The following is a 12,452-nucleotide window of genomic DNA, read 5'->3' on the forward strand; positions in this document are numbered from 1 at the left end:
GGCCCCTTACAGTTGTAAAGGCTGCACTCCCTGATGGTGGCCCTGGTGACACCAATACAGTTATAATACTAAACACTGGTACTGTACTACTGACACTGCTTGGGAAGAATATATAAGTGTGTGCCTAACAAGTGTTAATGTGTGCTGATTTTTAATAGAAAGCTTTTCATTTCTTCTCCCTGCTTTGCAGGGAGAAGAAACCAGGTCATTCCCTCTGTACAGACAAACAACATAGGGCACTGGGCTGTTATTGGATCAGCAGGTCCCGGTCATGAATCGTTGGTTGGGACCTGCTGCTAAAATCCGATTCCAGTTGTTCTAATCACAGCGGGAGTCGGTTGGCAGGGTGACGCATGCCCTGAACCCAGAAATAGGCAGCAACGTACAGGTACATCACTGTGTAGGAGCTGCCCGTCTGCAGTACAATGTGGGCGGGCGATTTTAAAGATGTTAAACCTGGCAAAGATTATTTGAAATTTTCTGAAATATTCTACAATGTCTTAATCTCGTTTATAAATGATGTCCACTGTAGGCACAGTTCTTGCAGGATTTGGGATTCTAAGCTTTCCTAGGATCTTTCTGGAATGACTACATGGCACCTCAGTTGGGTGCGGTGGACAGAACCAGTGTAAGGTAAATATATTTTCTAACCAGCTGCCATATACTATTTATATATGGGGGATTCTGGATATAAGTGGACCTTGCATTTTATGCAGCGTCCACTTTAAGATGGGTCTCAGCAAAGAGATTTGGGTTATGAAAAAAATCATTCAAATCACATTTTATGAAAAAAAAAACATACATTTTATTGGACAACTGCAAGCACCTTAAACCACAATTGGTTACGGTTACAACACTGGGTATTTTCACATCTAATTATTGCAAAGGCTTGTGATTAAACCGCAATGGATAAATCAAAAAACAAAGTGGCACCATAATTTGTAAAACCAGAAATAAATTTACATTCAATCCACAGACTTTAAAAAAAAAAAAAAAAAAAGTTAAATAGATCTCTGCTTACATTCTAAAATCTGCATCATCTCTAACATCATGTAATTCTATTTGCCATTGTAAAGGGAGCAAAACAAACTAAATGTTTAAAAAGGAAAACAAATTACTAAGTAGTTAGTTTATCGAAAATACATGTAACCAGTGCATTTCTTTTAAAAAAATAATGCTGAATTATATGTACACCTAAGCAGTTGTGAAATGGGCTATTTAACGGTCAGAATATTACAACGAGTAAAGAGCTACTATGCCCACTGCACTACAGACCGAAGCATAATGTTTGTTTTAAAATCTTTATTAAGTTATTTTGCATATGTGCAAAAATATAATAAAATGTTACCTTGGACATTACACACAATATATCCCCAGTGGCAATTTCCATAGCTAATGCAACATACAACATTAATAGACCCTTATGAGAATACTACCTATTGTAAGAAATCAGCCTAATAAAAGGCAAAATTTTCTGATATTGAATAAATATTTGCTTCTTGGGATAATAACTGAAATAGTCTGTTGTACTCAGCTGATGTTAAATAGGACAGAACACATCATATTTGTCTAAAGACAGAAAGGTATTGAAAAAGTGATGCTCCAGTATAAGGGCTTTTCTTTCCTGGAACTATCTTTTTACTATAACTCCTGTGCTTTATCTCAGATGGGGAAAGTTCATTCGGCATACAATGCGACTGGTCTCTTGCGAGTGTGCAGAATTTAATGTGTTTTGCAAAGAGGAGGTAGCTGAAAGTATGCGGAGATGAGCTTGGCCTCACCAGAACACATGAAATGTTGCAGCAATTGGAATTATGAATGTTGTCATGTGCATACATCAGTTTAGACGATAAAGAGTTCAACTTCCCCTAAAGTGCCATATTGGGGTAATTGCTTTAAAAAAAAAAAAAAAAAAAAAAAAAGAAGAAGAGCAGCTTTAGTTACCGAAACCAAGAAAATGACCACGCATCTTCGGAAAACCCAGCTGTAATTCACTACATGCAGAATGTTTACTAAAAATGAAGTGGAGGAGATCAATCTGTATTGGATTTGCAATTTTGCAATCCCCTTTACTGTTAAGTAACCTTTTTAGTGCTAGGTGGGCGACAGACATATTGCAGCCTAGTCCAGCACTGCAAGGTTGTCAATGAAAAGAAACATTTACAAAGTGAATGTACATACACTATAGTACAAGAATGATAATCCCTCAGTTAAAGTAAAAATGTTACAGTACCCATGCATTAGGCCTGTTAAGTCATTTCAAAAGCTTGAATTTACCCAACATCTGCTAAAACTTATCTTCATAAATAGTTACAAAATCTGGCAGACACATGGAAAAATGTACTTCTTGTTCAAAAATTGGACATCTGAATGCCACGTAACATGAAAAACAAGACCAGATTAGGCTTTTTTTTTTCTTTTTTTTTCTCATTTTTCTCCCACGTCCCGGTCCCCAGAAAAAGTGGGTCGGTAAAGCTTAGAGCTGAAGACACAGAGGATAATCTTTCCATTGACCACAGCGCACACCAAGCAAAGGAAAACAAAACAAGGTACTCCTAAAAGAAAAGTCAGAAAGCTAAAGCCAAATCACTCAGAATCCTGTTACAGATATTGACAGTCGCTGTTTAAGTCCAAAGTATTTGAGGGAACATTCCTACGAATTTAACCAGGGATGTCGCAGGCACTCACTAGCAGATGCACGTTTCTCAGGAACCATTTCTAACATGGGAGTGAGAAAATCTGTAAACTGAGCAGCATCTTCATGTGGCCAGCCATACTTCTCCACCAGAACATCAAACAGACTCCAAGGTTTTAGTTTAGTGATGTGTCGAAGCTCTCCTACATTAAGAGAGCAAAGTATTCATAAATTAGGAAAACAAGAAGCTTTAACATAATGTAATTGCTTTGTTAGTCTGATGCATTTTATTATGAACATATTATGAAAAGTGATCATATCGAGTTGGGGAAACATTTGAAATGGTGTGCACATTAGAAGCTGTAAGAGAAATGAATGTGTCTTTCTGCTTACTAGTAGGTCAGTACTAGTAGGTTGTACTAATACAGCTAACCCTCCCACAAAAATGAACTGCTGGATTCAAGGTAAATACAAATACACAGTAGTAAAGGAGGTGATCATCTAGCTCAGGCATATGCAGTTAGCGGACCTCCAGCTGTTGCAGAACTACAAGTCCCATGAGGCATAGCAAGACTGACAGCCACAACCATGACACCCAGAGAATGATGGGACTTGTAGTTATGCAACATCTGGAGGTCCGCTAATTGCATATCCCTGATCTTGCCTTTTATTTGTAATGTAGATGCAGGTCCTGGGTAATGTGTACTGGTGTTTCAATAAAGCAGAGAAAGTACCAAACAAGGCACAATTTAGCAAGATCTACCATTTAGGGAACCTTGAGATCATGGCCTAGCATACTAAGCTATCCTCTACTACACCCTTTCTTTGAAAACCTTCTAGGCTTACATTTATTGGCAACAATGCTTGTAGAGTTTCCTAGTAAAGTCCTCATCTACAGTGGGGAAAAATAATTATTTGATCCCCTTCAGATTTTGTAAGTTTGCCCACTTACAATGAAATTAAGGGTCTATAATTTCTATCATAGGTGTATTTTAAATGATAGAGACAGAAGATCAACCAAAAACTCAGAAAAAAACACATAAAACAAATGCTATAAATTAAGTTGCAGTCCAGTGAGTAAAATAAGTATTTTCTCCCCAAGCAAAACATGACTTCGTACTTGGTGGAGAAACTCTTGTTGGGAAGCACAGAGGTAAGATGTTTCCTGTAGTTGGTGACCATGTTTGCACACATCTCAGGAGGGATTTTGGTCCACTCTTCTGTACAAATCTTCTCTAAATCCTTAAAATTTCTTGGCAACTCGAAGCTTCAGCTCCCTCCATAAATTTTTAACAGGATTAAGGTCTGGAGACTGTCTAGGACACTCCTTCAGCCACTCCTTTGTTGCCTTGGCAGTATGTTTTGGGTCATTATCATGCTGAAAGACCCATCTGCAGTGCTCTGGCTGAGGGAAGAAAGCCCTCATTCAAGTTTGTACAATACATGGCCCCGTACAGTCCCAAAGCATCATGTTTCCACCTCCGTGCTTGACTGCGGGAATGGAGTTCTTAGGGCCAGTGTCTGTATTTTTCTTCCTCCAAACACTGCGAGTCAAGTTAAGGCCAAAGAGCTTAATTTTGGTCTCCTCTGACCACAGCACTTTCTCCCGATCCTTCTCTGAATCATTTAGATGTTTATTGGCATGACTGAACATGTGCCTTCTTGAGGAGGTAGACTCGCAGTGTTTGGAGGAAGAAAAATGCTGACTATGACCCTAAGAACACCATTCGTACAGTCAAGCATGGAGGTGGAAACTTTATGCTTTGGGTCAGTTTCTCTGCTAAAGGTACAGGCTGACTTTGCTGCATTGAGAGGCCAATGGATGGGGCAATGTATTGTAAAATCTTGGATTCGAACCTTCATCCCTCAGCCAGAACACTCCAGATGGGTCTTTCAGCATGCCAATGACCCAAAACATACCGCCAAGGCAACAAAGGAGTGGCTCAAGAAGAAGCGCATTAAGGTCATGGAGTGGCCTAGCCAATCTCCAGACCTTAATCCTATAGAACTATTATGGTGGGAGCTTAAAAACTTTGAGTTGCCAAGCAACAGCCAAGAAACCTTAAGGATTTAGAGAAGATCTGTAAAGAAGAGTGGACCAAAATCCCTCCTGAGATGTGTGCAAACCTGGTAACCATCCACAAGAAACGTCTTACCTCTGTGCTTGCTAACAAAAGGTTTCTACACCAAGTACCAAGTCATATTTTTCTTGGGGATCAAATACTTATTTTACTCACTGAACTGCAACTTAATTTATAACATTTGTATCATGTGTTTTTTCTAGATTTTGGGTTGATATACGGTCTATCATTTAAAATACACCTATGATAATTATAGACCCTTCATTTATTTGTAAGTGGGTAAATTTACTAAATATGCAGGGGATCAAATAATTATTTTCCCCACTGTAGGTGACGACCAAAACTTCAGTGACTAAAAAATGCAAGCAGAGAGGAGTCGCTCTATTATAAACAAAATGTTACAACCTTATCTTTAGCATTCCAGCACAACATTTTTTACTGCCAATGTGCATATATCGTCTAATAGAAAATGCTAAAACGTATGAAAAAAATGTCATCAAATACGTCAATATGATTGTTCACAAACATACACAGACTTGTGAGGAAAAAATAAGTATGACTTACAGACGTAGACTATAAAATGATATATAATCTAAACGTAAATTTTGTGTAAATAGTCCTATAACGGATTTAAAGTAAATAAATAGTAGTGAAAATAATCTTAAATGATAATAGACACAAAAAAAGTGAACAAGTGCTCATAAGTGACAATTAGAACGATGCTCATATATGTGCAAATGTCCTTATAAAGAGTGAATCCTTATAAAGGATGAGGTCCTTATTAGGGTTGAGGTCCTTAAACAATAGATAAATTCTTGTGATCATCCAGTGATGCTGAGAAGTGCACTCAGTGAAATAGTGATATTCTATCGGCATCAACGCCTATAAGAATGAGGCTTACCAGAAATCACAGAAATCGCAAGTCGTGATAGGCTTAATGGTATAGAGCTGGCGGTTTTCTGCTCCACAAACTGTCTCCAAAACTTCACTTCATATGAGGTCAACACATATGGAAGTAGCAAGTACAGGATGGACGTCAATATTCCACATGTTCAAATGCATTCATATATAACAGACCACGGTGGAAACAAAAAGGAACTTGCATAGTGTATTACCGTTTAAAAAGGTACTTTAATGAATAAAAGTGGATTAAAAACACATTTCAGAAGAAAGGTTCAAACTTGTATTAAGGTATGTAGTAGCGTAGTGCTGTTGCTACCCGCCACGTTTCGTCCTCTAAGACATCATCTGGGGTATCCAGATGACATCTTAGATGACGAAACGCGTCATCTATCCACTTTTATTCATTAAAGTACCTTTTTAAACGGTAATACACTATGCAAGTTCCTTTTGTTTCCACCATGGTCTGTTATATATGAATGCATTTGCACGTGTTGAATATTGACGTCCATCCTGTACTAGCGACTTCCATACGTGTTGACATCATATGAAGTGACGTTTTGGAGACAGTTTGTGGAGCAGAAAACTGCCAGCTCTTTACCATTAAGCCTATCACGTTTTGTGAGGCGTATGCCTTCCCAAGTCTGTGATTTCTGGTAAGCCTCTTTCTTATAGGCGTTGATGCCGATAGAATATCACTATTTTACTGAGTGCACTTCTCAGCATCACTGGATGATCACAAGAATTTATTGTTTAAGGACCTCACCATTTATAAGGATTCACTCTTTATAAGGACATTTGCACACATATGAGCATCATTCTAATTGTCACTTATGAGCACTTGTTCACTTTTTTTGTCATTATCATTTAAGATTATTTTCACAACTATTTAATTTAAATCCGTTATAGGACTATTTACAGTAAATTTACGTTTAGATTATTTATCATTTTATAGTCTACGTCTAAGTCATACTTATTTTTTCCTCAAGTCTATGTATGTTTATGAACAATCATATTGAAGTATTTGGTTAAATTTTTTTCATAAGTTTTAGCATTATCTATTAGATGATATATGCACATTGGCATTCCAGTGCAAATTTTTTACTTTCTATTTACCGATAGTCTTTTGGCAATGTTTGCTGCTTTTTGCACATATTCATTTTTTTTACAGCAAAGTATTTTTCCCCACTTCTTATCTTTGGCAGTAACTTCTTGCAGGTTTAGCTTATTTTTAGTCACAATGTGTAAAATTTCACTTTCTACATGCAAATATAGTAGACATTTCCTCTGGCACAATTGTTCAATGACATTTACACATGTAACAACATTCCTAAGACTCCATTTCTTAGATCACATGGGTTACTTAAAGGTACCTTCAGGTGAGTGGACACTAGCAAAAAAAAGAAAAAAAGCTGCAGGGATATCCTGTTTAACCGATTTTACTCTCAGACAGCCTCAATTTTGTAGCAAGCATTGGGAGATCATAAGTACAGAGGAAAGGAACCAGTGTCCTGTACTCCAAGGAAATTATTTTTACTGGTAAGCTAAAAATCCTTTCTTCTTAGTTATATAGAACATAAGATTTGTAGTCTGCCAGGTATCTGATTATGTCGAAGTACCACATCCTGATGGGCGTTTGTGTAGTGAGAATCTCCCAATTACCCTCCATCACCATCCTGCAGAACAGCTGAGGTAAAGGTTGGATAGCTGGCAAGGCATAGATATTAGGAACTGATATTACAGAGCTATCAACATGTCCACTAGAGTACCTGGACCTGGCAACAAACCTGTTCAGTTTGTTGTTGAATCTGGATGGAAATAGATCCACAGCCCCTAGACATTCCCTACCTGCAGAAAACATTTGAAACACCTCCAAATTCCGTTTGCCAATTTCCCATGCCTGGGAAGTAAACAGCAGACAAGACTAGAATGTGTAGTTCTGCCTAAGAGAGGGTCAAGTCTGCTTCCTTGTGAGCAACGCAACGTCTGGTGCCTCCCTAATGAGTGAATGTAGGCCACAGCTGTGGGACCGTCCGACTAGATTCTTTTTACCTTGTAACTGAGGGGTCATGCACTTAAACATCAGGATGACAAAGTTTGATGGGAAGCCAGGTTTTTTTTGATGACCAAGTCCCCTGCAACATTGTAAGTTTCTCTGACTCAGTGCGAGGTTGGCATTGCAAGACAGGAGCATGGGGTGGTCTAAAGACCAGGACTTTTTGTCTTATGCTGCCAGAATGTTGAGTTGCAATGGTCTGAATTGAAACTGGGAATATGGCACTGCCTCAAAGGAGGCTACTATAAGGCCCAAGACCCTCATGCAGGCACGGGTAGACAGTTGTCCCTGGGAAAAAACCTGGGCAGGAAAGTGGAGGGCTGGAAATTTGCAGCTGGGCAAGAAGATCCCGGACAGTGCTGTATCCATCATCAGGACCAGGTAATCAAATTAGTGATATAGTTCTAGCAGCCATTTCTGAAGGTCCAAAATCCAACCATGCAGAGTCTGCGCCAACCATTGGCTGACAATCATAGGGAGGACCAGGTGACCCACAACTTAGAAATGGAGCAGAAATAATAAAGGGGATGCACCCAGGTGAACACCTGGGGCCTGTGGAAAGGTCAAAAGGAAAAGGTGGCAAATTGGTAATGCTGATAGTGTTGGTGAGGAGGAAAGATGCGAATGTGAGCAAATGTAAGCATCCCGGATGTCTACTGAAGCCAGAAAAAACCCAGGAGGGAGTCAGTGACTGATCTGGTGGATTCCATGTGAAACTTTTGAACACATAGGAACAAGTTTAGTGTTTTTAGATCCAGAATGGGCCAAACTCCCATTTGTTTGGGAACTTAAACTCAAGTTAGAAGGCTCGAGAGTGTTACCTGCTTGTGGCTAGAGAAGTTACACCCTGTGAGAGGAGCTGCTGAACAGCAGCAAGAAGATCTGCTCATTTTAATGGGCAGAGGCGCAAATTGGAAGAATCCGAAACTGCAGCCAATGCAAAGTCACAGATAAACCTAGGACAAAATTCTGCCCATGAAGTCAGACAATGTAGCAGTAAATTCTTTCTAAGATAAGCAGGTGGATGTCTGAGCACAACCAAAAGGGCCAGCAGAAGGCAGGGAATTACACTGAGGGCAACAATCAGAACTGAGGGTACTAAGGCTTTTTGGAGATAGTCTAGCACCACCTTCTCTGCAAGAACATGTGGAGTCTGACCACCTTACCCCTACACCCATGTGCAGCATAAAAATGTCCCTAGAGGGGTACTCCTGACCTCTACTGCTGTGCAGAGGGAAGGGGTTAAGTCTCCTGTGGCAGATACTTTAAGCTACTGGTATCTAGCCAGCATTCAGGGATCTCTGTACTGTGCTATAAAAGGTAGCCTTTGATTCTGCTGCAGGCCCGGAGAAAAACACGCTAGACTGAAGGCATAAAATAGCACCAAATTTAAATGGGAGGTCCCTCCTATACATGACTGCAACACACCCTTTAAAGTGTTGCAGCTCTCGCTCCTAGGTGACCAAGCGTGTAGAAACAGAACGAAACTCTGGATAGCCGCACTCCGGATTGTGTAAAAATTAGATGCCTTTATTTCTTCAAATGCAAGTGCAAAACTCCATTGAACAAAACATCTGTGATGTTTTGTTCAATGGAGTTTTGCACTTGCATTTGAAGAAATAAAGGCATCTAATTTTTACACAATCCGGAGTGCGGCTATCCAGAGTTTCGTTCTTTCTACACATTTGGCTTATGCAATCAGCCTGCACCTGGAACCCCCATCTACTTGGAGAGTTAGCAGCCTATCAGTGGTTTTGACTTGGAGCGGTGAAATCTCTGTTTGTTTTGTCGACTTTCTGGATCTTTTTGCATGTCCTAGGTGACCAAGCATTGGAATGCCAGCATCAAGGGGCAAATGTGCTGCTCTTAACACCGAAAATCTTTGCACTATGGACAGGATATAGGGGATGAGAGCCCATGCTGGTTTACCCTCCATGGTGGGAATAGGGCTCCGCTGCTGTACATCATGGCTGAGAAGTCAACTGATCTGGAAGCTGCAGAAGAAGCTATAGTGGTTATGGTGCAACCTGGAATCTTGATAGGAGACTCATCCTAAAGAAAACACCTCCATAGGAAAGAGGTAAGCTTCTCTCAGTAGAGAGGTCCATTACCTAAGGACACTAGCAAAAAAACTGAAGGTAGCTTAAAATGGAAAGGTTTTTTAGGGGATAACCATACAGCTTTTTTTGTGCCAGTGTCCAATCACCTGAAGGTAGCTGAATATGGTTAAAGACTAAAAATCTTGTGTACTGTTCTGTTCAACTAAAACAAAGATAACAGCACACTGTCATTTTGGCTAAATAACAGAACAGGGCAAAATTATAGGTTTACATCTTTTCTAGCTTCTTTGTAGTTTGCAGGCATGTCCCAACAACAGCAAAGAATGATTAAAAGGATATCATTAAGTGTGTTGGGGCAGGAAGCAGACCGGCAATGGAAGAATCTAGCATAAATGCTTGCGCTCTGGACCTCAAATATAAATACTGTACAGAAGAATATCAACCAGTAAGATGCAGCTGGTCTACATGTGTGGGTAAGTAAATTAAAGTGAACAAATAAATTGATGCCAAGCACAAACACTTTTCCTTATAAATTAAAAGAGAAGATCATCGACCTTCATAGGAAATGCTTTAAATCTAGATTATGAACTCCTGGGTAAGCAAAAATTACATTAGGATATTTGTCACTGCAAAAGTCCAAGCGACTCTGAGAAAATCAGAATGAATTTACATCACACTAACCTTATGTATTGATATAGTAGGCATCATCCAATGTCAGCAGATTGCAGTTGCAAACTTTAAAGTGGCTGTAAATCTCAGACATGAAATATGAACAAAGCACATCCTTCTATACTGTACGAAAACCAAACACTCCAAGTGGGATTTTTGAGGCATCAAAATATACACGTATAAAATTACTCTATTTAAAGTGAACCTTCAGTCATTTTTTCAACTTTCCATCTATTAAATCTTCTACCCTTGTTGTTTTAACTTTGGATAGTAAAACATTTTGGTTTCTGCCAGTAAATACTTTATACAGCCCACTTCCTCTTGTCTGGTCTTGTCTCTTTCTTAGACTAGGGTTATGACATCATGTACAGCACTCTCTTAATCTTGTGAGAGTTTGCCAGGAAGGGAGGAGGATGAGCCATAAGAGGGCAAATGAGAGCTGCAGAGTTGAAGGTTTGCGTCTGTGTAAATCTAGGAAGTGAACAGGCAGCAGCTTCAGCTGTCATAGTTAAAAGGGATGCAGCCAGACAGTGGAAGGAGATTTCTGCAGCATATTTGGAAAGTACAGAATCACAGTATATATATATATATATATATATATATATATATATATATATAAAAATAATATGCAAAGTGGTTGGAGGGAAGCTTCAGAAAGGCAAAGATGTTTTTATTACAAATTATGTGAGCAGACTGCAGTTCCTCTTCAACTACAAAGCCTTGCTGTGCTCTAGACTGCTCACACAAATGACCAGGAAATGACAGACATCTTGTGCAAATATTCAGGAGGTTAAATAGAGTAATCCTTCTCCCTCCAACCATTCCTGGAACTTTCCAACTACAGTTTCCATGTTGGGCTCATTTAGACAGTCTCATTATTGAACACAATATAAAGTGGTCATTTCATTTAAATGGACAATGGCAAAACCTTCCTTCTCAATTTCAAAATAATGATACGGTTTCTCATAGAATGAGCTACACCCACCAGAAGGATAACTATACCTGATAACTACTTAGCCCTGAAGAAGATAACAAAAATGAATATTTTGAAACGCTTTGGGTATTTCTATTTTTATGCTGCAAATGATGACAGAATTGTGGTTTCTGTGTGTAACATGCTAAATGACCACACTGGTTATCCTTTTAAAGAATCTTTAACATGTATAATAAAGTTTGTTATTCATTTTATATGTGTATATTTTCATGCCCCTAAAAATAACACTTAGGTTTTGTTTCGTACATTCATGATAGGGACGAGGGCATCCTTTCCCTTAACATATCCTTAACGATTATCCTTCTATACTGTCAATTAGTCTCTATTAAAAGCACAGCGTGTGATTTCGCTCTGCTCATTCCTCAAATATCCGAGTCACTTCTGACAGCTTTTCCCATCTCCAAGGGATAATTGGTGAGGAGGGAGGAGAGCACCAGCATACTGCCTATTACCGACAGCCACAGCTTTGCATGTTACCCTTTTGTGAGGAGGGTGCGTGTCCCTTCCCTCCAATCAGAACTCAGAGCTGTCTTCACTGAGCTCTGCAGTGTGATACTTCAGATCCCTGCCCCCTGCTTTCCAGAGCTGAGAGATACTGTGTAAAATGTGTGTTTAGGAACGCTGTAAAGAAAGGGCTGTAAATAAACAGGTACAACTTGTGTAAAAGGATTTGTTTCATCTTTGTGTATCACCTGGTGCTAGTCACTTCTCTAGCTGATTATAAGGGTTTTCAACCACTAACATATCTCCACCTTGTAATTTGCAAGCCTTCTGAAAATGCTAGTTGATTAACGGTCTCTGACTTTTGGAATCACCATCTTGTAAAAAAAAAAAAAAACCCACAGAGCTCATGACATTAGAGGCAAGTCAATGCTCCTTATCTGCATAATTTTGACAAAAAAATAAAAATAAATAGTTATTCAAGGACTGTTGGGGCACAGAAGATGGCTGTGTTTTAGCTGGGCTATGCACAACCTCGCACTAACTGCAAATTCCCCTGCAACACTGCTTTCTCCCACGTGCAGATGTTGGGCTATTGAAGAAGGCTCTATCCCAG

General features: G+C 39.3%; 1 protein-coding gene across 8 annotated transcripts in view; it reads right to left on the reverse strand.

The window, feature by feature from the left end:
• Positions 1-780: 780 nt before the first annotated feature.
• The window catches only part of SRPK2 (SRSF protein kinase 2), a 267,215-nt gene continuing 255,543 nt past the window's right edge, over positions 781-12,452 (reverse strand). For all 8 annotated transcript variants that reach the window (XM_077473857.1, XM_077473859.1, XM_077473856.1 and 5 more), the window contains one exon: positions 781-2,838. In XM_077473857.1, the coding sequence (XP_077329983.1) occupies positions 2,654-2,838 (185 nt within the window). In that variant the 3' untranslated portion in view covers positions 781-2,653. The remainder of the gene's footprint in view (positions 2,839-12,452) is intronic.

This window comes from Lithobates pipiens, unplaced genomic scaffold, assembly GCF_037356315.1.
Source record: "Lithobates pipiens isolate NorthernLeopardFrog02 unplaced genomic scaffold, aLitPip1_a1.2 Scaffold_8, whole genome shotgun sequence".
Classification (NCBI taxonomy): Eukaryota; Metazoa; Chordata; class Amphibia; order Anura; family Ranidae; genus Lithobates; species Lithobates pipiens.